Source organism: Calypte anna, chromosome 2 (assembly GCF_003957555.1).
Source record: "Calypte anna isolate BGI_N300 chromosome 2, bCalAnn1_v1.p, whole genome shotgun sequence".
Taxonomy (NCBI): domain Eukaryota; kingdom Metazoa; phylum Chordata; class Aves; order Apodiformes; family Trochilidae; genus Calypte; species Calypte anna.
In genome coordinates this window covers 103,425,710-103,450,179 of record NC_044245.1, presented here as the reverse complement: position 1 = coordinate 103,450,179, position 24,470 = coordinate 103,425,710, and the positions used below count along the sequence as shown (strand labels likewise).

Genomic DNA, 24,470 nt, shown 5'->3' with positions numbered 1-24,470 from the left:
CCTCTGCTCATTTCTCAAAGCAGTGACATGGTGGTGATGAGAAGGGAATCAGCTCCAGTTATGCATAAGCATGCTGTGCAGTGGCACCTGGAAGTAAATGACAGAGTGCCCTAGGCAGGGTGGAATATGTGTATGAAGAAGGCCAGACCGTGCAGTAGCATCTCCCTGTGTGTAAGGTACTTTGGGCATGATAACAGGACCAGGCAGCAAAGAGAGCAGCTTTCCAAGGGTCCTGTGTGTGTGGTGGCTGCTCTGTGGGGCTCAGGGTGCCCTTCTTGGTCTGACAGCCACAGCAGCTGTGGGATCTGCTGGTGCTCCTGTGCCCCAGGCAGCCATCGCCTCCAGTGAGAAACAGGGAAATGGGAGAGGTGAACGAGTGAGAAAGGGGTAAACAGTATTTTGCTCAAGCTTAAGCGTTGAATCTTCTTTGCTCAGCAGTTGTTCTCAGATACATCAGTATCCTAAGCTAAGCTCCTTTCAGAAAATCTTGTTGACACAGAAACTGACCCAAGCCGAACATCTGCAAAGAGAAGACTAGGAAGAGCAGACAAATTCACCCCTTTTTTAAGTCTGTGTTCTCTCATATTTTTGTGCTCATGCTTCAGTTCAGCCCCAAGGGAATTAATTGCTTTTCCCTCATTTTCTACAGTGCAAAGACCAACAGCCTTTGGGTCTCAAGCTTTTGGTGATTCTTCTGAGGGTGGATATATACTGTCCCAAAACAAGGATTCTTCCTCCCTGGGAAAGCAAAGCCAGCAGTCTGGCTGGAGAATCAAACATAGTTACACAAACTACATAACACTTTATAATAATAAAATAAATACTGAATGGGATTTATTATTGGGTATGTTATAATAATAACAAGATATGAACATTTTGTGCCAAGCAAAATTCTTCACTTTCCAGAGGCAAGTATTCAGCATACAGAGAAATTCTTTTGAGGTGCATGGCTGGGCTGACAGCAGGCAGCAGCCCCACTCCTTTCTCTGGGAAGGTGTAAGAGGAGGACAGGCTGGCAAACCTGGAAGCACATCAAGTAGTTTTCCCAGCTGTTACTGTGGGTTACCATGCCCTGGCTACTATCCCTGGCTCCTGGCAGAGCTGCTGGTCACCATGCCCCAATATGCAGGTTATTGTTTCCAGTTTCTGTTGTGCCTTGCCATGCTTTGGTGCCGCAGTTGCTTCTTCACCCTCTCACATGAGTTGCTGCAGAGTAAGGAGAAAGGCAGCAGCCCAGAGGTGGCCAAAAATAAAAGGCAGCAAGGAGCCCTGTGGCCTACTTGCTTTCTTTTTCTTCCCTCTCCAAGCTAGAAAGTTCCTCTGCATGAGCCCACTAAAATGTAACTTGGCACCAGTACCAAAGATGAATGTCAGTATTTTCCCTGGCAGTTAGAAACAAAATGTTTCCAAGTGCCCAAAAATCTTTTTTTTCTCTTAGACGTTGGTTTCCCTGTTCTGTACATTTCTCATCCGTTGTCCTTTCTGCTGGCTGTGCATCTCCTGGAGGGCAGCTGAGTGGGATTTTCCTCCTGTGCTCTTGCAGTGGGAGAGCCCCAAGAGCTGCCCAGGTTCTGGGGGGGTAAAAATGTATGTGCTTCACAAAGGGTGCTGCATGTAGAAGTGTGTGTACACACAATGCAGCAACACTGCCTGCCCAATAAATCCACCCCACGCTTCTTGGTCACTATGGGGTAGTCTTACACAAAGTATGGCAGGCAAATGCAATTCAGAGAAGACAATTTACAGTCCTGCCTCTTTTGCATGCTGCAGAAAGAAGGAAAACCCTCGTGGCAAGTTGAAGCAGCCTGTGAAGTGTAGCAGGATAAATACCTCCTTGTAAGTAGCAGCCGAAACAAAAACAGGATCAGCAGCTGCTCTCCCCACCTCACAACTTGTCCAACCTACTGCAGGCTGAACTCCAGGCTGCTGCCAGGTTCTCTTGCTGTGGAGGAAAATGCTTAATGGTTTGATCAATAGAGATCCCTGGACAGCATCCTTTGGAGATATACAAGGATTTCAGGAACTGGTAGTAATAATGGAAAGGCCATGAGATGACTTACTGCTCATCCTCTACACAGATGTATAGAGCTTTGAAGCATACACTTTTTCTATGCATCTGTATTTATTCTTGATGATTTCCCTTCATCAAGAACCCCTACAGTTCAGTAATTCTTCTGTTTTGATATATTTTTTTCAATGGTAGTTATTGTTATTTGATCTTACATTTGTTTCCAAGCACACTGTCTAGGAATATCATAGCAAAGATAACAGTGAAAGAAGTTTTGCGTATCTCATCCTGGATCAATTTTTTCAATGTAATTTTGTACAGAGAGGAAACTGCAACAATCATAGATATAGGCTGTGGATGAACATTGGCTGCCAGATTTTATTTCAGAAGAATATTGCTAGGAAATTAAGATTATTACAGGAAAAGGCCTTTTCCTGCAAAAGTGCCCAGTGAAAATGGGAAATGCTGATCACATATGTGCTTCAGCAATCCAGCAGGTATGTGATAACTATTGGACAATTTAGAGTATTCCCTCTGCAGTCTGATCTTCTTCAGTCAAAAGCAGAATCTAAGTCCACAATTTCCACAGTAACATCTACAGTAAATCAGATTTTTAACGTGTTTGGAAGTATTCTTAGTTTGGTGGAAGGGAGAAATATCACAGAGAAAAGCATTATCATTGACCAACTAGACACTACTTATTTGGCTGGCGTGAGGCTATGGCTCCCTCCATAAGCAGCAGATCAATGCAGGTAGAAATTAGTGTAGTCTGAGTTTTCTCAATATCTGGGATGAAATCCTAACTATCAAATTAAGAACATTTTCTGTCAGATGGGGATAAATATTTCATCTCATGTACACTGCTTAGCACTGGGGGGGAGTGAGTAGCCAGTTCACTTAGAAGAATTCAGATTAGAAGAGTCTTCTGTGTTTAGGAATATTTTATTCACCCTAAGTCACTGTTGACTGACCTCTTTGCTTCACAAAACAGTAAACAAAGTAGCCTCTCTGTTGGTTTATATGTCTGGAGATCAGAGGTGACAAAGGACACCTTGCAACTTTCAAGATGCAAAGTTTGCAACATGCAGACTTCCATGCAAGGAGTGTGAAATGCAGCTTTGATTTGTTTGAAAAAAGGAGGACTTCACTGTGCTACGTGAGACTGTCTCTGTGGTATAACCTGACATTTTCAAAAGTGGAAAGAACTATATAGAATTACATGCTCCTCTAGAGTCTGAGTTAATTTCAAGTCCCAAAGTTATCCTTGGAGCCTTTTCCTGACTCCACATACTGAAGCTATGGAGTTACACTCCCTATCTCTGCAGCAGCCCTACCAATAGCTACTGTTTGCAAGCTGAGATTTTCATTCAAGATCAGGTTTTCTCTCAGTGCTACTCAGTATTGCACGTTTGACAAGCAGTCTTTGCAGCTGTCATAACTTTCATTCCACAATGAAACCGAGGAGATGTTTGTTAAGCATCAAACTCCAATCCTCAGGACAATTAACATCTTGGCGAGTCTCCTGCAGTGGTATCTGGTGGACAGTCATTAGTACATTAAATTATGCATGCTTGCAATTTGATCTTGACCAACGCAATTTCCTTCCCTTCTTTAGGAATTCTTCCACTGCCTTTATGCCCAAGGGATAGATGAAGAAGATAGCCATATACAAACTGCTTCAGCTGTGAACCTAAGACTGGAAAGATATGCTTCTTCTGTTTATAGCAATACTCTGCTGCATGAAGCCTATCACAACAATCTGTGAAATTCAACATTAAAACAAAAAGAACAAAAAACCTAACAAAACAAAACGAGCAGGAAAACATATTTTCATTTATTCAAACCATTCATTTTTTAATTTATTAAGGTCATGGGTTTGGCCTCTATGAGAGACGGTGGACTAACTATGGCAGAGAGGCAAAATGCCACATAGGATAGTCATTTGGTAGGATTTACATTCTATAAATTAGTAATATTTAAGCATTTAAGAAACCAGATTTTAATTAGTTGGCTGTGGAAATCACCTGCATATGCAATGTCGAGGGGCAGGAGAGGTTTGCCTCTGTCCCAAGTTACAGAATGCTTCAGAGTACAGATTACCCAGATCAGGGTAATCTTATTTAATAGAAAAAAAGAAAAGTCTAAGCAATCAAGTAGAGCTTTATTTTTAGTAAAAACCCTCTAGTTTTGATTATTATTCATACTTACATCTGTAGAAATGGTTTTTTTAGGTATTTAGGAAATTAAACATCTTTAGGGATGTTTAATGTAATTATTTTTTTCAACTGGCCTTTGGAAGTCAATCATTCACCTCAGAGACAAACATTTTCCTGTGTTCTGTGAATTTCTGTGTGAGATCCATTGAGATGGCAACTGTTGGGAACAACCACTGCTTCTCTCTTCTTGGTTTCTCCAGGAAAGGTCAAGGCAGTCTGCCGATATAGTAACAGGACAACATCATCATTTTAAAGACTCAAATTCTCACTGATACTAAAACAGTAATAGGCAATGAAGCATTAGGGAAAACTGTACAGCAGAAGCAGGAGGAAATTCCTGGACTGGATTTAATAGAGAAGAGGGTTAGGAAGGTTTAGTAAGGTAAGTGGAAACAAAACCAAAATTCTACTAACTGGTCTTCCAGCTCCAGGATCAGGACCAAACAACTTCTACTTATGCCTGACATCATATCTCCACTCTAAACCTGATGAAATAAATGCCTGAAATAAAATGCTTGGGCTACTGAATAAATAGCAAGAATATGTATTTCTTTATCCATGTTGCAGGAGATTGCCATCCTCTAGGCTTTTGCTCCCTAAAAAACTATCTAGGATATCTGATTTCCAGCCACTAAATAGTGTCATTTAAGGTACAGAGTCTGTTCCTGATACATTAGAAAACAGCAGATTTAAGACTCTCTGGGTAATCTTTTTTTGTCCCTCCCCATGTGCATATGTTTTCTTAGAAACCCTTCCATTACACAGTCATATTTTAGACTTTCCCACAGGATGCATGCCTCATTCTGTACAACACAGGATAATCACACCCAGTGGCAGAAATAAATTAGCATAGCAATCTTAATCTGGTATTTCCTAATTTTCCTAATTTCCTTATCCTTCAACGTTCGGCTGCACTAATCTAAACAATATTCTTTCAGTGTAATTTTTTAAAATGTTATCATTTAAATATATGTATGCACGTTTGTGTATCTCTTCACATATCTGGATCTGTTAATGTATTGGTAAACACAAAAGAAAAAGATAAAAGTTGTTTGTTTTTAATTCTTTTGGAACCGTTTGATCTCTCCTCGCTTGTTTTAGCAGCTGCCTGACTGTTTTTCCTCATATGTAAACTTCAAAGTCAATCAGAGGTCAAAACTCTGGACTAAGACAGGGTAACGAAAACAACGGTGACTGGCGTATGTGATGGGAAGAAGCAGAGGAGATGGGTTGTAGAATATTGCCTGTTTCTGGACACAGCAGGGGTGGAATTATCTACTCCTTGGACACAGCATTTCTTGATCTGCATATTTTGATGTATTTTTCAGGGCCTGTATGCTTGGCTGGAAACATGTCTCACAGGGAAATGAGGGATACAACCGTGTGTGGGACAACTTGACGTTGTGGGAGGACTTGACATTCTCTGGCTATTATTGGTTCAAGCAATCTGGAAATAGCTTAATGAATTACCATGAAAATGCTGGAGAAAAACAGCCTTTTGCTGGTTTCTGTCAAAAGCAGAGGGCTTCGGGAGCGGGTACAGGTTTTGATTCCCAATTTGTTATCTGCCACTTCTGGTCCAAGGAAAATCACAGGAAAAAGCAAGCCCTGGAGAGGCAGCTTCTGTAGCAGGGTAACATGGAGCATTTTCTGTAGGCATGTGCAGTCATTGTACAGGATGTGGCTTGAGCTTGAGCTTTTTTTTTTAATTTTTTTTTTCCTTCAGGAAAACATCTGCCTTTTCCTCCTTCATCCATCCATCTGTGGAATCAGGCCTCTGCTTGTGCAGAGCCCGGCAGAGGGCCATGGGCAAGACAGAGTCTCCCAGGCAGGAGTTTGTAGCAATGCAACTTGCCTGGCAGCTGCTGGAACAGCCTGCAGAAGTTGGGAACACCTTAGTGATTCACACATCCTCACGGCAGCTCCTGCCAGCAAAGCTGCTGGAAAGGCCCCAGCAGAGGCAGAGGTGGATTCCGCTGTAAATATGTGTATAAAAAAAAATATAAACCACAGCAAGTCCTCAGATATTGTGCAGAGTACGGGGATTTGTGTAAGTGACCTTTGAGCATAATCTGTTCTGAAAAAAATAGTCTGTTCCAATTTAATAAACAGGGAGTATGGAAATGGGACCAGTGCCACTCAGTCTGTGGTCTGCATCTCCCTCAGCCTTCCTTGCTTTCATAAACTCTGGACACCTTCTCCTTTTCCTACTGAAGGCTTCAACAGACATGATGTGTGCCTGCCAGATCCAGGTATCCCAAAAGCTGTAAATGCAGGAGGCCCCTCAGCAGTGTAAATCGTGAGCAATATTACTGGGTCTGAAAATGCCAGAGCAAACCTGGTATCCTTCTGCAGCATATTGGTGGCAAAACCAGCAGTTACAATATTATTGAAATTATTTCAAGTATTTCCCTCAAATATATTACCTTGTATTTGTTGTTTCTTTCACTGCCACCAGAAATTAATGATAATAACAATAAAGCCCAGGTTCTATGTAAGCTAAAGGCCAGGCTGTGGATCCTGGGGCTGCAAGATGTGCTGAGCAACACTGCTCCAGAAGACACCAGAAAGAAACTTTTTTGCTCAGGTAAGCAGATGAGCTTTCCACACTGCATGGATAGCAGGGAGATGTGTAGGCTGCAGCTGGGTGGGAAAGAAGCTGTGACTGAGTTTCCTTGTGGCTCGTGGGATTAAATGGCTAAGCAAGGAAATGTTACAGGCCTGGCTGGCCAGCATAATAGGAAGAGCACACCTTCTTCCTACTGTTAGCCTCCCTGAAAAGGCTAAGAAGCATTTCAGACTTGAAACTGCTCTAAGATCAAGAAATATACTTAATGTGTGTCTTACTGTCCCTCATTAGCACGACAAAAAGAAATATTATTCTCTGTAGCTTCTCTCTCAGTGACCTTTTCCTACAGAGTTCAAGGTGTAATTATCTTTCCACTTGGTTTCATTTTAGCTGAGAGTGTTAATTTTCAGAGGTGTCTCAGTGAGTGTTGCAATAATTAAATTTTTGCTTTTTCTTTAGTGATTATTCTTCACAAATCCACCTGATCTCTGCCATTAATGCCACAGTGAAGAAGAAAAAAGAAAGGAAAGGAAAGGAAAGGAAAGGAAAGGAAAGGAAAGGAAAGGAAAGGAAAGGAAAGGAAAGGAAAGGAAAGGAAAGGAAAGGAAAGGAAAGGAAAGGAAAGGAAAGGAAAGGAAAGGAAAGGAAAGGAAAGGAAAGGAAAGGAAAGGAAAGGAAAGGAAAGGAAAGGAAAGGAAAGGAAAGGAAAGGAAAGGAAAGGAAAGGAAAGGAAAAACAACAAACCCAGCAAGAAGCTGATGTGAGAAAAGTGTAAAGTATCTTTGTGAAGAGGCAGGTAGCAAAGGGGAATAAGTTTTGTCTAAAAGGATGCAGGAGGAAGCAGCTGGGAAACAAAAGCAGAGAGGCTGCCGGAGCAAAGTGGGCTGTGAGTGTCTGTGCTGGGAGGAAGGGGAAGCGGGAGCAGGAATGGAAGTGGGGAGATTATGTTTGGTCTTTCAGCAAAGGGTAAGGAGCCTGAAGTGAGCAGTTAAGAGACAGGAAGGAAACCAGGGAAGGCAAATCAAGAGCAGAGGGTGATATAGTTTATGCAGTGAGAAAAAGAGATTACTTGAGCAGTAGCGCTGAGCATCCCGCACTGGTGGAATGCATAATGTGTAATCAGCTTGAAGCAGCAGTTGCAGTTCTTCAGGAGACGACCTGGAAAAGAATTCTGTGGCTTCATTTGAATTCTTTTTTAACCCAGGGTCTCTTCATGTAAAGCATGAGTATTGTGTTGGCGCTGAGCACTGAGTGGAGTGTGTTGTGTTTTGTGCATTGTCATTGATTCTAAATGCTTTTTGTGTTTTGGGGCTCTGAAAACAAAGGTCAAGTACTAGCAAATTCTCTTTTCTGTGACAGATTTAATTAAATCCTATGGACAAAGGCAGACTACTAGAAATAGCTATTGAGTGTGAAAGATGTGCAAATTTGCATTACCATTTCTCAATATCAGTTTGTACATAGCTTTGTAATTTGTGGAGTTTTTTTGAGCAGTGACAGAAGAATAAACATTTAAGAAACAAGATAAGTCTCACTGATAAAATTTTCTGCATGTAAGGTAATTGTCCAATACAGGCTTAAAAAGAGATGCTAGGAAAGAGTAAGGAAGCAAACAGTGTAGGTTGGAACCATTTCTGAAGAGTTTTGGTTCTAATAATTTAGTGAGTGTAAAGTGTAGGGTTTGAAAGGCTGCCTAAGATTATCTTATCCTTTCTGGAAAATGGCAGCGAACCAGAGGGTTTCAGCAATTAATTATTTTTCAGCACACTGCTAATCACAGCTTACTCATGAATAACCTGAGTAAAGTGCCTAGTTAACTGTGCTGTGGACTCTGAGGAGTCACTGAGTGGAAAATATTTTTCAGTTGTTCAGTATCAAGACTTCAGTGTATTAACCCATTATTCTTCGAAGGATGTGAATTTTGCCATACCAATCCAGTTTGTTCTTGTTTAAATAACAAGAAATGAAGTAACATATTAAGAAAAGCAAAGTTACTGAAACTGAATGCAGTTAATTGATTGACAGGCAGGAACCAAGAGATACTACATAGCTGCTGTACTTCAGCACACACTGATCCTTACGCTTAGCAGGTGATAAGAAGGAATGATTCAGCTGATGATAAGGCAGTGTGAATCTAACTCTAAGCATAGGATCATCTTATAAATCTAACCTTGGTAGTGCATGAAGTTGGGAAGATGAAGAGGATGAAGTCATATGTCTATTGGAGCAAGAAGCTATCCAGTTTACCCACAGTTTTGAAACTATGTATGAGTAATGCAGCTCCTTCTCCCAGTGTAGGATTCGATGTCCAGGAAAAGTCTCACAGATGGTGAGTCTAAAACCAGACGAATCAGTATATGCCTCAAGCACAGAAAGATTGGGGACCCAAAGGTGTGGAGCAGATCATGTTCCATCACCCCAAGTCCCTCTGGGGGATTACCATTCCAGAGCACAGCTTCAAACTTTCTGCAGCTGCAAAGGGGGAGCATATCTGACAGGAAGACAGCTTTAGTGGCATCCAGGCCAGCATCCAGGGCTTTGGGGGTCACAATGAACCCATTAAATCTTACCTGGAAACTAAGTGACAGCCAATGCAGACCTGCTAGCCCCTCTCTGTTTCATTAAGGTGTTGTCTTTAATAAATATGCAGTTGTGCTGTGCCAGAGTGGTCTTCTCCCACGCTTCCCACACAACAGCCGCACCTCTGTGCAGGAAGAGGCGGCTCGCAGACATTCATGCCCTGCCGGCAGAGGCAGACGTGACTCATTTTGGGGGAGTCTGCATCTGGGGTTTTGCAACAGTCTGATCAGGACATGACAAAGACAGCAACAAAGCGTGTGCTCAGAAGTACAAGGCATCCCACCACGTTCACACAGACACTATAAAGACGACTGCCGTGAAATGATGCACTGGCTGCTGGGGGTGGGATGAGGGGATTAAAGCCTCCCCTCATCATCTCTCCCACTGCACAACACCAGTGCTTCTTTCCTCATTCTCCCATGGTGTGGTGTTAACTCCACAGATGGCTCTCCCTCGGACTCAGTCCAGCCTCTACGAGCCTGGAAGGCATGGCTCCCATCACACAAAGTGGGGGGATTTCAGTTTTACAAAATGCAGAGCACACATCCTTCTGGTAGGAGATGCTCTGGGTGTGGGTTTGAGGAAATGATTTAAAGACGGTGTCAGTAACTGCTGTCTCAGTGATAAGAATGTGATGTTTCGGTGCCCTTTAGGAATGAGTCAAGAAGGAAATAGTAAGAGCTAAACCATAATAATAATGTGGTCATCAAATAGTAGAAATATTGGCCACACAACATTCTTGCCATATTTACCTCGGTGCAGATAACATCACTGGCCACTGGCTGTTATAATTGCATGAATTTTTATAATTGGATGAATTTATATTTGCCATTCCTATATTCAGATTACTGAAACTATGAGTACCACATCCAAATTATTACAGTGTCCAGGTTTGTTTCAATGAAAAATTCTCCTCTTTATCCAGTCTGAAGTAGTGGTCTCCTTTGTGGTGTCTGTGCCATCATTTTCTATACATCCGAAGGCAGCAGCATTATGCTTCTTGTGCCGTAAGATGTCCACAGCAATTCAGACCACGTTCATACCAGGCTTGGCAGATGTGATGGTGTAATCCAGCTGGCTGAGCAGCATCAGCACAAAGCTGCAGCAACATGGGCTTCAGGGCCTGAGTAAGTAACACGATGGCAAGTCGAGGCCAATTTTGCTGCTGCAAGCTAGTTAGAAACTAGCTCAGGTAAGTCTGGAGGTGTGGAGTTGTCTGTCCCTTTTCTGCACACATATTTGTAGGCAAAAGGACAAACCTCTAGTCGTATAACCTAGGGCTAGTGAGCAGCTCAGGCTTGGGGTAGGAGGATGCAACTGCAGTGACTTCAGCCAGCTGGATTACCCCGCCACATCTGGCAGTGCAGTGCAGTCACGCGAGTTCTGAGTTGCTGAGGGCACTGTACAGTTGCTAGATTCATTGAGGATAAAATTATGTCATGGCCACTGCAGAGGAGTGCTGGGAACTACATAAACGTATGTAAACAGAGGATATTCCCATTAAAGCAAACCTAAACTGCATAATCATTTGGACATGGTACTTGTAGTTTCAAAAATTTATTTAAGAGCACTAATTCTAGCTCTGAATTAATCTTATTCTGTCGATTCACCAAAGTTTGGAACACAAAGTTGTAATAAGGTAACCCTTTACAAACACTGCTTTTGCATATGCATTTTCAGAGCTATGTTCTCATATTATGAGACTCTTGACAGACAGCTCTGGTTGCCATGCTACCTCTTGTTTCTAAGGCAAAGGTGCTAGAACATTGGCTGGAAACATGCTTGCAAGCAAATGTATGGCCATGGGCCATGAATGAGTCAATCACCTTGTACTTTTCCTTTAATCCAGTGCTTTACAGAGCAGCCTCATCTATTCTTACTGCACACTGTGGTATGTTAGGAGTGTCACTGCAAGTCCACTGTGAAGAAAAGAGCAAACATGAATTTTCAGGAGATTGCAGTGCAAGGTTTGGACAGAGGATTTGCACTGTAATTCTGCCATTTAAAAAAATTGTCTCTCTGATACAGTCGCTCGAGAAAGGAGATTACAGATTAAATGTAAAACACAAAAAACCAAGCTTGTATAAATACATTAAAGTGTTTCTAGGCAATTTTTTTTGCCTTTCTACTTGCTTCCTTGATATTTCCAAGCTTGTAACAATGCCTTTTATCTACACGCTCATCTACCCCACATACTCAACACAGTTACACGGAGAGGGAAATTCTCCAATTCATCATCATCTCTAGTAAAGCCCCTAATGGAGTTTGCTGTGGATTTTGCATTATGTGCAGACTGTGCTGGGTTTCCAGGGCTGGAGTCTCTGCTGGGCTGAAATCCTGCTTGGATATTTCTACACTTACACTGTCAGCTCCACTGGAAGCTCTCCTAAGCTGTGCCATGTGCCAGTGCTTGCTCAGAGGACAATCTTGCCATTCTCCAGTCCTGCTGGACATCTGACTCTGTGAGCAAGTAGACTGAGTTGGCTCTTTTTTCCCCTCTGCCTAAAAGGTTGCCATCCAGAAGGTTTTACCTGGGGCCTAACATGCTTTTGAAATGGATCTCAGCAAGAGGCCCATTCCTGGACTTCATTTTGTGCCTTTCTCAGGTTACTTTTGCTTTCATCAAATTAGGAGACTCTGGGCCCACTTCCCTTTTTCAAACCAATTCAAGGCACTACGGCTGATTCAAAGTAATCAGCATAATAATGGGATAAAACTGAAATAAAATTGCCACCTTCCAAGTATTAAGAGCTGAATTACCAAGGAGACCTACATGGTATTTTGCAACAAGAAGTAGGAAGTTTATTATCTTTTACCTTTGAGGAGGGGAAGGGAAAAAAAGAAGAGATTGACACTTGATTCTAGACCTGAGAAGGAGCTTGCTCACACTTTCAAACACATAATTTTCTTTCTATTGATCACCCCTATAAAACTTCCATTTGTGGGTATGCCAAATGAAAACAGAAATAAAAATTAACCTTAAATTCTCTCTGTCCTCTAAGGACAGGGACTCTCTCAAACTTACAGATGTGGTTCTAGGTGTAGTAGAACTCCACAAATGTGACATCAGTGGTAGTGTTAGTGTAAAATAACTAGTCAGTTGTCTAGTGTCATGACATTAATAATAAAATTTGAAAATACCCTGTGTGAAAAAAATCAGTAATTCAGCTTTTATGATTTAGTTATTAAAAGCCACCAAAAATGATGAAGTTGACTCATTTATAATTCCTGCGGTTGCAATGAATTTGAATTCTTTGTTGGTGACTAAACTTTTAAAAATATACCCTTTTTAATATCAGGAAGACAGTCACATGAAATACATGGCTTTTTAAAAACTGCCTATATAGTGCCATTTGAGTGCCTTAAATGTAAGACACAAGCTATATAGAATTCCATGCAGCTTTATGATATATAAAAGAAGTTGTCTATAACCTGTGTTGCAAAACTTTATGCTGTGTCAAGAACAGCAACTTTGGATATTCTGCCAAGAGAGGGATCACACTGAAGTCTGCTCCGTTTATTCCAGCAAAGTTATAAAATGTGTCATTTAGAAGTTAGTTACCTATTAAAGTCTGCAACTGTTCAATATTTCCCAGGCCCAAGTTAAAAACGTGGCTTTTTTATGGATTTGACATAGTCTTCAGCAAATGAAAACATATAGAGGGAATGTCGATATTTAGGATGATGTACAGAAAACCAAAGCCAGGCAAATCGAAGCCAATTTACTTTTAAAATCAGCCCAGTTTACTTTTAACTTTTGTCTTCAGAAGAACAACTATTTGAGCACGGACTGCAAAACTAATCCAACCACAGAAAATGTGATATGTGTATGTGAGTGAGGTAGCAGTATGGTGGGGCAAGAGAAACTTCTTCTGGGAGAATGTTTAGGATTAAGAGCTGGAAAAATAAGAAAAAAAAATCTTACACTTCTAGGTGATTCAAAGGTAGCAAATTAAAGTCAGATTCATGATGGCTTAATCTGAAAAGAGCTAATCACTCTACTTGAAAATTAGAAGACACAAAGAATATATGTATGTGGATAAATTATAGTCTGATAGATGATACCACCAGGAGAATAATCTTTAGTTCCATACTCCTAACTTTCAGAAACCTTCATTTCTTCAGGCTAAATTTTTCCATGGTTTTTTTTTTTTACTTAAGGGCTGAGTTTGTTTAGGTTTTTGAAGATTTCAAGCAAGAAGTACTTGGCCCACTTGAATGCTCTCAGATAGTGAAAATAAAAAGCTTTTTCCCAGGGTAAAAGAAGAATTTCTGGCATCTTAGAATTCTCTGTACCCACCAAGTGTCTTCAGTGGGAAAACAGTATTTGCCACGGAAATTGTCCTTACTGAGGTATGAAGCTTTCAGCATTCCAGTAGAATTTTGTTTTGATTTGATTTCAAATCACTTTGTGAGCTTTTGCCATACATTCATCACTGGCTATTTTTTTGTACTTCTAAAGAATAAAACCAGAAGGAGCCTGCACTGTATATGCAATCCTGTTTGATATTGGCCTGAGCCATATGGTGACCAGATATTTGGCCTGTGCATTGCTATCTATCTCTGGGCTCACAGCTCCCCTCCTTTCCAGATACAACGAAAGTTTCTTTGGGAGTGCCTATACTGCACTGTTTATACAACTCAGCCCTTGCCTGCTGGCAGCAAACTCATTTTTGTTTGCACGGGAGCAGACAATCCCATCCAGTTTACTTCCTCCCTTGCAACAGTTTGTTTCCAGACCTGACCCTCTCCATCAACCCATGCCACTGCAGAAGTTCCAAAAGGTGATTTTTTTGGCCTATTTCTCGCTCATTCAAGAAACTGAAACAAAGATCTGTGTGTCCCATTTCTTATTCATCACTCACCACACACAGGCAGTGGGAAGAATCAGAGTTCAAGTGCTGGGTGCAAAGAAATAAGTACTACAGTTCCTGAAAATGTGCCGTGCTGTAAGAGGAAACACCAACTGCCCTTAGTCAAGACACTGCAATTCACTGGGATATGCAAGGAATATGCCAGAAGCCTCACATCTTTATTAAAGCTAGTGACAAGCAGGAAAAATATACATATTCATATGTGTCTGCGTACATATATATGTTGTACCACTTCAGCATCTACAGATGTTTGAAAGTTACTACTTGAGTATATGAAATGTCACGTTGTTTTTTGCTTGATTATTTCCAAATTTGTCTTCTTTTGCCAGCAATTATTTATGGTCTAGGTAATTTCTATTCTATTTCCATTCTATTCTAGTTTCTGCATTTTGCCCCACCCTGGAAGAACCAATATGCCTTTTCTCAGTGTACTAAATTATGACTAATATCTGTCATGCTTCTTTGCTTTCTTTCTTTAACTGTTAGAGTATTTTCATGTCTTCACTACTACACTTGCACCTCAAATTTAAAGTCTGTAATTCCTCAAGGATTTTTTTCATGTGTAGTTGAGTGCCTAAGAGAGGTGAGGGAGCTGCACTCCAGTCCGCAGTGTGGCTGTGCCTTTAAATCAGCCACCTACAGCCATGACAACTCACCACCTAACACAGGTTTTTTTGTTGTTTTTTTTTTTCCTGTCAGATTTTACAAGCCCACTGAGAGAAACCTTGATGTGAAGTCAGTTCAGACACGTCTGCATGAGCAGCCATCATTCTCTGCCTGCTTGAAGTAGGGAGCCATTGCAAAAGGGTTTTGTGTTGCACAGATAAGCTTTACCAGCGGTAAAATGTTCTGCCAAAGGACTGGATTTATTGACTGCACCCTTCAGCTCAGAGCTTTGGGCAATACTGGCATGGACTACGAAGTGTCTCGATGACTAGAGCGGAGGCAAACCTGAGCCAGCTTTGTAAGGCACACAAAGGGAGAGGGTGGTGGACCAAAGGCAGCCTGAACGTATTGCAACGTAACTGGTGTAGATTTCACATTGACTAAATAGGAAGTTGAATGTGAAGGTAGATCATGCATTAATAACTTGGCCTAATATGGTGAACAGGATATAGTCTCATTTCTGCCTTGGGTAACTCTTCTGAAGTCAGTAGTTACATCAGAAATGCATATTTCCTAGCCTTTTCTCTCACTCTGTATGCCTTTTGAAGGTGCACACGCAGTGACCTAAAAATTTAGATGGCGTTTGACTTTATTGCAAGCTCTTTCATTTAATTCTTAGATTTTTTTCACATGAGGATGAGGGTAACAGGGTCTCAGAGAGGGACGAATAGTACTTGCTCTTGTGCTCTTGCTGTCTGCTGATTTCCTGAAATGGGCTCTACTGACGGTGCACAGTCTTATTACTTCAATGTGCAAGAATCTATCTATATGATAAAGCTATTACATGTACTTTTTATAAGTATGGTGTAAAGTTCTAGAGGAACCCAATGCAGAAATTCTACAGTTTACTATTTTCTGTATTTAACAGGAAATGCCAATCTCTGCCAAACAATCAGTCCTTGGTAGTGTCAATGTGTTGTATTTGTATCACACTGGAAGGAAGAACATTTAATTACCTTATAAAAGAGGAAAGACGACATGGATATGAGTATTAGAATTCCTGTTTATTAAGGATTATCACCTTACTTGTTTACTAAGCACAGACATGATTTTGTGCAGAGACACTTTCAAGAATTAGAGACTACATGCTTCTAAAGAGAGAAAAAATGTCTCAGGCTTGCATGCTTGATCAGCTCAAGGTTATGAAGTCACACATATGTTGAATAATTTCTATTTCACTCAACAAAAGCTAGCTGAATTCTAAAACATGTAACACAACAAATACTGGAGGAAAAAAGTTGTCCATTTTTAGTTTACTTTGTGATCAGGAAGGAAAAAACCAAACTAAAAGGTTGTGTTCGGTGCACCAGGGTTGGTTATGTAGGATGGAACTTTATATGACGTTCCAATGCAAGAAATATGCAAATTCCTCATCATACAGTACAAATAGTCTGACTGAAGTTCATGAAAATGTTCAAGTTCAGCACGAATGAGTGCTCACTGGATCAAAAGCTTTACATTACACTCAAAAGTTACAATGTGAGCACACTATCACACCAGACACTTAACCTATACCTGCTTTTAAAATGAGTTTATTTTCCTTTTTGCTCTTTGTAGCCCAAAGCCTGCCTTTTACATTTTCAAAGCAGTGCTCAGAGTTTTCTAGACAGCTGGGTTGAAATACCTCCCACACAAATTCTGTTCTGTTTGAGACAGACAGACAAGCACTTCTACGCCACCACAGTCGCGAGAAAACCCTGGTCTGACAGATGTGTTTGAAACACACCGAGTTTGCTTAGAGCTGAACACAAACAGGGCAGCTTCCCTTGCCACAAACACTGGAAGAGGTACCTGGGTGTACTGTTCCTAGTGGCAAGATCATTAAATAGAAAATAAAGATGTGAGTCTGGCCTGTCTGACACCCCGCTCTGGTATCTCCCTGAATTCTCCATGTTGCCAAGCAAATGAGATGGTGTTTCTCTCCACTTTCTCTGATGAAGCTGGGCAGCTGTAAAGAAAGCAATACAAAGATGTCAAGGGCAAGTGAGTTTAAGACCCACGTAGCTTTGTTGCAGGGAGGCTTGGAGAAGATGGAAGACGTTTTGCATTTTCAGGATTACTTATACATTTTCCTATAGGCACTGGATCGAGTATATAAGCTGTATCTGGAGCACAGCTCAGAACTTGTGTCACTACAGGGTGATCCTGCCCTCTGTGCTGCAGACTCAGGCTTCCCCTTCCTTACTCTATTACAGGCCTCATGAATTTTGCATTCTTTACAGCCAGGTGCTTCACATCACCCTGCTGAGGCCTCCCAGCACCCCTGTAAACGTTTTAATGCCTAAACCAGGTGCCCAAGAGTGCTCAAACTGAGCTCTGCATCTCTAACAATGATTTTCATCTAAATAAAAGGACTCCAAGCAGCATTTTCTTTGTATTTTAAGAATTACATGTTCCATCATACATGAAATTATCCCAAGCCTACACCCCGTAGCTTCCAGAGTATTCAGTTTCTCTCTGGACTGTGGCTGCTGAGATGGAACATCTGCATTTCCAAGAGCAACCAAATCCTCCAAATCAAAGGGCTGTGGTAATAGCCAGCTCAAAATGAGTGAAAGTAAACACGACTGTAGCATTGTTGTAGCATGTATTTCTGCTTTAACCATACATAATTCTCATTTAAAAAAAACAAAAAAAAACCCAACCAAAGATGCAGGCAGCTGCAGACAAGAGAAAGCAAAATGTAGAATACCATTTCTTTTTTTTTCTCTGGATAAAGCCAGATAGCAAATAGTGAATATCCATGATCAGATAGCTAGAACACCCTAGCACTTGGCTATAGATCATTTGTTTCTTAACCGTGACTTCTAAAATAACTCAGTGCTAGTGATTCAGGTTTGCTACTGGCAACAGTTCAGTGACCAGAGATTAATGACTTGTCATTCTTTATTTTTAGTCATCTTTGTAAAAATGCCATTGCCATTTCTGGAACTGCAGTGGAAGTCGAAGACCTGAACGAGAACAGCAGCCTCGGTCTGCTAATACTTTTTAGTCATGACTTTACTGGAGCCTCCTTATTTGAAGAAACTGTCCCTGGCTGGAGTCTGAGGGTAAGGTTTAAACTGGAACACCGAGACACGCTGCACGACCTCCCCATTTATTGCTGGATCTCGTCGTTTCAGAGTTAGGTGAGACCTCGGACACGGCTTTCGTCAAGCTGCTCTAGAACACTGTGGAATTCTGGTGTTGGGAGACACCGGCCCCTCCTGCCCGGGGCACACGGGGCAGCAGTGCCTGCGGATGGGAGGGACGTCTGGAGGTCCCCTGTGCCCACCTAGGGGCGGCCTGCCCAGGCTTTCGACGGAGACCTGAGAACCTTCCAGGGTCCCCTGAGCTGGGTGACCCCCATAGGCTGGTAGACACCTGCCCCCCTCCCAGCAGCGAGCAGAGGCCCGTGTTCTTCACCGCTGTCCCGCCTGAGGGCAGAGCCGGGCCCGCAGCGGTGGAGGCTGATCCGAGAGAGAAAGGGAGGGCAGCTCCTCACAGACCCAGCGCTGACCTACGGCGGGCACCGTCCTTCCCCCGCACACCACCTCCTGGCCTCCGGCTGGGGACGCCAGCCCGCGGCTCCGCGCACCCCTCGGCCCGCTCCCGGCTGCCGCCGGAACCGCCACGGGAGCCGGGAGGGAGCTGGGACGCACAGAGACGCGGGGTACGGCGGATGTGCTTCTCCTCCCCGGCCGGAAGGGCCCAGGGCCGCCGGGCTGTCAAATGCGCCCTCCTCATCCCCCCCTACCCTAACTCCCCGAGCCGCCATCGTTTCGCCCGCTCCCTCCTCCTGCTCCTCCCCCCGGTCCCGGTTCTGCCGCGCCGGCCCCTCCCGCCATTTCCTTCGCCGGGTCTCGCGGGCGCGGCGCGCGCGCGCCCCCTCCGACCGTTGAGCGGCGGCGCGGCGGGAGGAGAAGGGAAGGGAAGGGGGGGAAGGAAAGGAGGGCGGGGAGCGCGGCCGCGCGCAGCTCCCCCCCCCCCGTGCCTCGCGCGCATACCTCCTGCCTCCTTCCACTCCCTGCCCGTGCCGGAGCCCGTGCCCTGCGCGCATGCGCCCTGCACCTCCCTCCCAGCCGCCGCCACCCCCACTCCCCCCACCCCCCTACTCTCCCGACTGTTCAAACAGGAAGGCGGACATGTTGGTGTCTTTCGCAGGTTCCCTCACAGCCGCAGCGGCCGGACCTTGCGCTCTCCCCTCCCCTCAAGCCGCCTCCTCCCCTCCACCCTCTCACGCTGCAGCCTCGGGTGGGTCCTGAAGCGATCCGAGCTGCCGTCCTTGCCCTACGTGAGGCGGAGGAGCGACGGGGAGCGGTAGCCGGCGTTGGCAGCGGCGGGAGGCAGCGAGGAGCTTACCGGCGGCCACGCAGCGAGAAGGAGTAGAGAGGAAGAAGGGATGCTGTTTGCCGTCTCTCCGCCGTTGAAGTGACTCGTCCCCTGCCCGTGGGGGGCACTCGCAGCGGGGGCCGGGGCGGCCTGTGCCCGCAGCTGGCAGCCCTGCACTACCCGCCCTGAGTAAGCAGGGCACAGCCGAAGAGAGGGGCAGCCTCTCCCGCTGGCCCGCCCTGGGCTCCCTCGCCCTGCTGTGCCCATGGAAGGACCAACCCCACAGCGCTGAAGCACGCCGACGAGAGGATTTGCTGCGCGTGGTTGTTTTTGTGGTTTTTTTTCATTTTTTTCTCTCCCCTCTCATTTTTGCCTTGTTGGTGTGCCTGCAGACTTTTGCTTTTTTTTACAATTTTTTTTTTTAAACTCCCCCTTCCCTGTGGCTCTTGCTTTTTTTCTTCGGGTTTTCCGGAAAGAAAGCTGCGCTACGGAACCTGGCACCGACCCGCCGCCGCTCCTGCAGGGCGAGGAGGAGGAGGAGGAACCGCTACGCTGGCTCCCAGGGCGGCTTCCCCGGCTGGGAAAATGAGGTTGCTGAGACGCTGGGGCCTGAGTAGAGGAGGGAGGGAGAGGAAACCTGCTGCTGCAGAGCTGTGAGCTGCCTAGGAAAGTGTGTGCGTGCGCGGAGGAGGGGGGAGAAGCAGATTTGTCCCCCCCACCGCGGACCCTCTCTCGGTTTTCTCTCCCCTTGGCGGGGCGGTTTGGGGGACTTGCCTCAGAGACTTCTGTGATTGAAGGGATTTTGCAGGAAGCGCTCCTCAGCCTGGTACAAGCTGTGTGGTTTCTCTTTTGTGCTCGCTTGTTCCTGTTTTTTTTTTTTTTTTACTTTTTTATTATTTTTAATCATACTTTGCTCTGGAATAAGGGAAGCGTTTTATCTCCGGAAACATGTCGACGGGAGAAAGTTTTGAGTCTCGGTTTGAAAAAATCGACGTGACTTTAAAGGACCCCAAATCCGAAGTCAACGTGGACTGTTTGCTGGTGAGTAGGGAGCGCCGATGGGCCCCCGGTCCCGTCTCCCCGAATTTCTTACCCTGTGGGACCGAATCTCGCACTCCCGGCTGAGTCACCGCCCTGGTTAACTCCGCGCTAGTGTTTTGTTTACTCAGCTTTGAGCTGCGGGTGCGTGAATGTCTCTGTGTAGGGAGAGCGGCTTTCATGCCAAGGAGGCGCCCGCCCAGTCCTGCCTCAGACTTGTCATCTCTCTCGCTTCGTGCACATTTCTTTGAATCACCAGCTGTCCTAAGGACCGGTGGACACTTGGGCGTAAAGGTGTTGTTCGTGAGTGCCAGTACAGTGCGCGAACAGAAGACTGTAAATAGCTTTGATGTACCAATTCCATCTTTGACACCTTTTTAAAAATTTTTTTTATGAACATCACATAAGGGCCTCTTATGTGATGTTTATGCAGAGCAGCACTGACTTCAGCCTGTTTAGTGTAGACGTTTCCAAATGCTAACTAATGAGGTGTAAGATGCTGCTTTAAGATTAGTATGCCCTTACAGGTGAGGAAGTAGTCATGGCAGGCGTTTAAATGCATTTTAAACTAGCTGGAGTGCTAGCCTGGGATAGAGGGCTGCTTCCTTATTGTTTCCCTGTTTGATCATGCCTCGTGGTTCAGTGGATCTCTCCAGTGCTGTCAGTGTTAACATTGCATCATAAGAATGCAAACCATAACACTTCCTGACGTAAACCCATCATCATTTGGTAGCTGCTTGATGAAAAGGGATGATGTTTTCGTTCTGATATGAAAAAAATGCCTCAATACTGCATATGCTATACCCAAGAAACTTTTTTGGGATGCAGCTGGGTACTTAAATATGCTTAGAGATGCCCTTAAATAGTAATGAATTGCAATTTATGCTTTTATGCTGAAGTAGAGAATTTCTTTGTAGCAAGTCATAAAAGTTCTTTAGTGTATTTTTTTCCATCTTTCTGTTGTCAGAGAGAAGAACAAGTAAATTGAATCTGTGCCTACTATGAACTCTGACATTTGGTGTTGGAGGGGAAAGAAGGTGTGGGGGTGGAGATAGCTGTTAATAGTAATTCTTCATCTGCTGCTGAACGTCTCTTAGCAGAAGGCTCGATGGAGCACAAGGCAGAGGAGAGGTGAAAAGAATCTAATGAAAGGATCTGCACATGGTCGTGATATTTTATACTCTGTTTATCTCGTTAGTGAGTTGTGAACTTCTGAAGCGCTGACAGGTCAAACTTGCATCACTGCATAAAAGCAGAACCTTGTCTATGTTGCTGCCCACAAGGGAGAGCAGCACTGCATCTACCAGTTAACTTGCTTCTTTTGATCTAGTTTGCCTGTCGTCTTAGAACCACAACAAATGAGAAGAGCTCTTGTGCTTTGGATATACTGTGTCAATTTTGATAATTCAAGAGTGCTGTCAAATCCAGCGTGTTTACACACAGTTTCTACTGATACATGTTGAGAGTCTAGATCCAATCAAGAGTCCAGAGTTTTTTGTTAACCATGGCTCAGTTTGCTTTTGCATGCTTTAATGCTGGCCATACTATGGGGACCTTTCTGCAGTGATAGTAAGGAGGTTGCAGGTTATCAGACATGCATCTGATAGTACATTTAATTGTATTTGTTCAACTTTTAATCAGTCCAAGGGTTGGTCCCTTCTCAGTTACCTTAATTGCAATTTTTAGCTAAGCTGTAGTCAGTTTGGGAGTGAGCTTGTTGGGATGCCTCCTATCATGCTTGTGTAAAGCTTTAGAACATGTATTTGTAGTTCAGATCTTAAGAATGTCCTTTAAGTTGTCACATTTTTAGAAATCTGAGATTTTTTGGGCATTTTTTTTGTATTCTTTTAAAGTCGGCTTCTTGTAGTCACTAGAACGATATTGTTTTCTTTTTGACTAGTTTTAGTTCTTGTTAACTTTAGTTAATGTTCTTTTAAACTAATCCCAATTAAAAAGGAAAGTGCTTCTTCTGAAGAAATCAGCTGGTAGTTTAACTGTGTATGTGCTTGGTTACTGTATCAGTCTGTCTACTGGCTGGACTTTGTTTCATTTCTCATACTCAGTTGGTTCTTGGGCTCTGATCTATAGAATTTAAGTATCCTAACCCTTTCTAAAAAGTTTAAGTATTTTACTCGAGTTTTAAGTGTGGTGATTCACACTACAAGCATCATTCTTTGCCCAAGGTACTATTTATGTATCAAATCCATTGTGATTATGTGAGTATGTTTTTAAGGAAGAAATGCTTAGGTGTAATATATCTTCTCTTAAAATATCTTCTAGATGAACACCCCATTCCCATCCCTGCATCCCCCAGTTAAAGAGGAGCCTTGTCAGGCTCTTGGTGTAGTATACTTATATAGAAAATAATTTTTTTTAATGATCAGACTAGATAGAACTACCACCCTTTTTATATAAAGCCTTTCATCAAAGGAAAGTTTTCTTAGATTTAAAAGTTGTGAATTAATGTTATCTGTCATTGCTTTCTTTCTTGAGCTTTCGTTACTTGAGCAAAGGTATTTGCTAACTGTATATGTCAGGGTGGTAATAGGTAATATAAGAATAATGGGTACACAGACTTCGATTCAGAATCTGATGTTCTGTATGTGTAGGTTTAAAATGTGCAAATTTCTTTATATTCAAGAAACACAGTTTTTTTGCTGTACAAAGAAAAATCTCATTAATGCCCTGATTTTCTCTTAGCATGGTTTTATCCTCTTTAGCTTTACTTAATTTTGCTTCTATCCTAGATCTTCTTTTCCTCATCAGTTTATTGCCCCTGTAGACTGCAAGGCAGGCATGGAATAACCTTTAAAACAGTTCTCTAGCCACTTTGAGCTTTGTAAACATTGTAAGGTAGGTTCTGTATGAAAGAAAGATTCTAAATTTGTATGTGATGTAGTATAAAAACATTAAGAAAAGAAGATGGGGAGAGCTGATGCAAAGGAAGGCACATTACTGATTTAGGAAGGTGTGGGAGAAGAGTGTTGACAGCAGAGCATGCAGAAAAGACACTCTGAAGACTATATAATTTCAATTTATGTGCTGCAGGAAGGAAATTCATAAAGTTGAGGTACCAGAGAGATGTGTTTATTTTTCCTGTTTTCTCTCATGCAACTCTAATAAAAACAGAATAAGAAAAAGACCAACTTGTAACTGTCTAACTAAATTTGTTTATTTGGGACTTTAGTACTAGTCTGGGAAACAATATATAGGCTGGGAAATCATAGGCTGTTGGTTGTTTTGTTTTGGGTTTTTTTTGATGAGCCATGAAGAGACTAAAGCCTAAGTTCTGTATAAAGCATGTGCCATGGCATAACATAATGCATTTTCTCAAAATATTAGGTATTAGGTGTCCTACTGTCCTAAAAAGATCTAAAAATTGCCAAGGCTGCCTTAGGTAGGTGGTCACACTCTAGGATACGATGATGAGATACTGATGAATACCATGGACGTGTTAAGTAGAGCCAAAGGCAGTGTAAGTAACTAGCTATTAATTTGAGCTTAGTGTCTTGTTAATAATCTTAGGCAGTGGAAAGTAATATTCAGCACACTTGTACAACAGTTTTGGAATAAAAACTGGTTTATTTTTTTTTTAAATGCATCTGCTTGCTTACTAAGTTTGAGTTTTATGGGCTTCCAGTTTTTGAGTGTGGGGTGGAAGGTAACAGGTGAATGAATGGGTGATATCTCGACCTGAAGCTGCCTATGCTTTTGATTACTAGTAAATAACTAGAAAATTTTAATGCAAATTATTTTTAGTGCTCTCTCTGCTCTGATACAAACAGTCTTTTTCATGTTTTATAGTCACTTGAGTAAATCAGTTATTCAAGTATTTAGGTAATTACTTGAATAGTTGATTTTTAAAACGCATTTTGATGGTCTTAACCTTCAAAGCTATCAAATGTTTCACTTGTTCAGCAGCTTGGCTTCAAATTAACAGATAACAGTAAACACTGCATATGACAAACTTGTTTTATCTAGTCTCGAGGTTTCTATTTTTGTTGCACCAAAAATACACAACTACAGAGCTTGATTCACCTGTTTTTCCGAGGTCTATTGTCTGTGTTGTATTCAGCTAGATTAATTCATGTTCATCTGTGTTGCATAGGAAAAGGTGAGATTTTTGTTGTCTTTGGAATTCAGAGTTCTGAATCTCTATTATCACTAGACCTTTTGTCACTGCTTAGGAGACCTTGTGGTTAGGGATT

General features: G+C 42.8%; 2 protein-coding genes across 2 annotated transcripts in view; both read left to right on the top strand.

The window, feature by feature from the left end:
* Positions 1–187: 187 nt before the first annotated feature.
* LOC115597819 (basic proline-rich protein-like) lies at positions 188–20,169 on the top strand. The gene is made up of 4 exons (XM_030444675.1): positions 188–387; positions 17,810–17,963; positions 18,107–18,565; positions 19,057–20,169. The coding sequence occupies exons 1-4, from the start codon at positions 188–190 to the stop codon at positions 19,279–19,281; spliced, it is 1,038 nt and encodes a 345-aa protein (XP_030300535.1). The 3' UTR covers positions 19,282–20,169.
* A 3-nt stretch (positions 20,170–20,172) lies between these two features.
* Positions 20,173–24,470, top strand: part of ROCK1 (Rho associated coiled-coil containing protein kinase 1) — an 83,522-nt gene continuing 79,224 nt past the window's right edge. Inside the window, 1 exon segment of the mRNA XM_008497595.2 lies at positions 20,173–20,265. Within this exon segment, the coding sequence (XP_008495817.2) occupies positions 20,173–20,265 (93 nt within the window).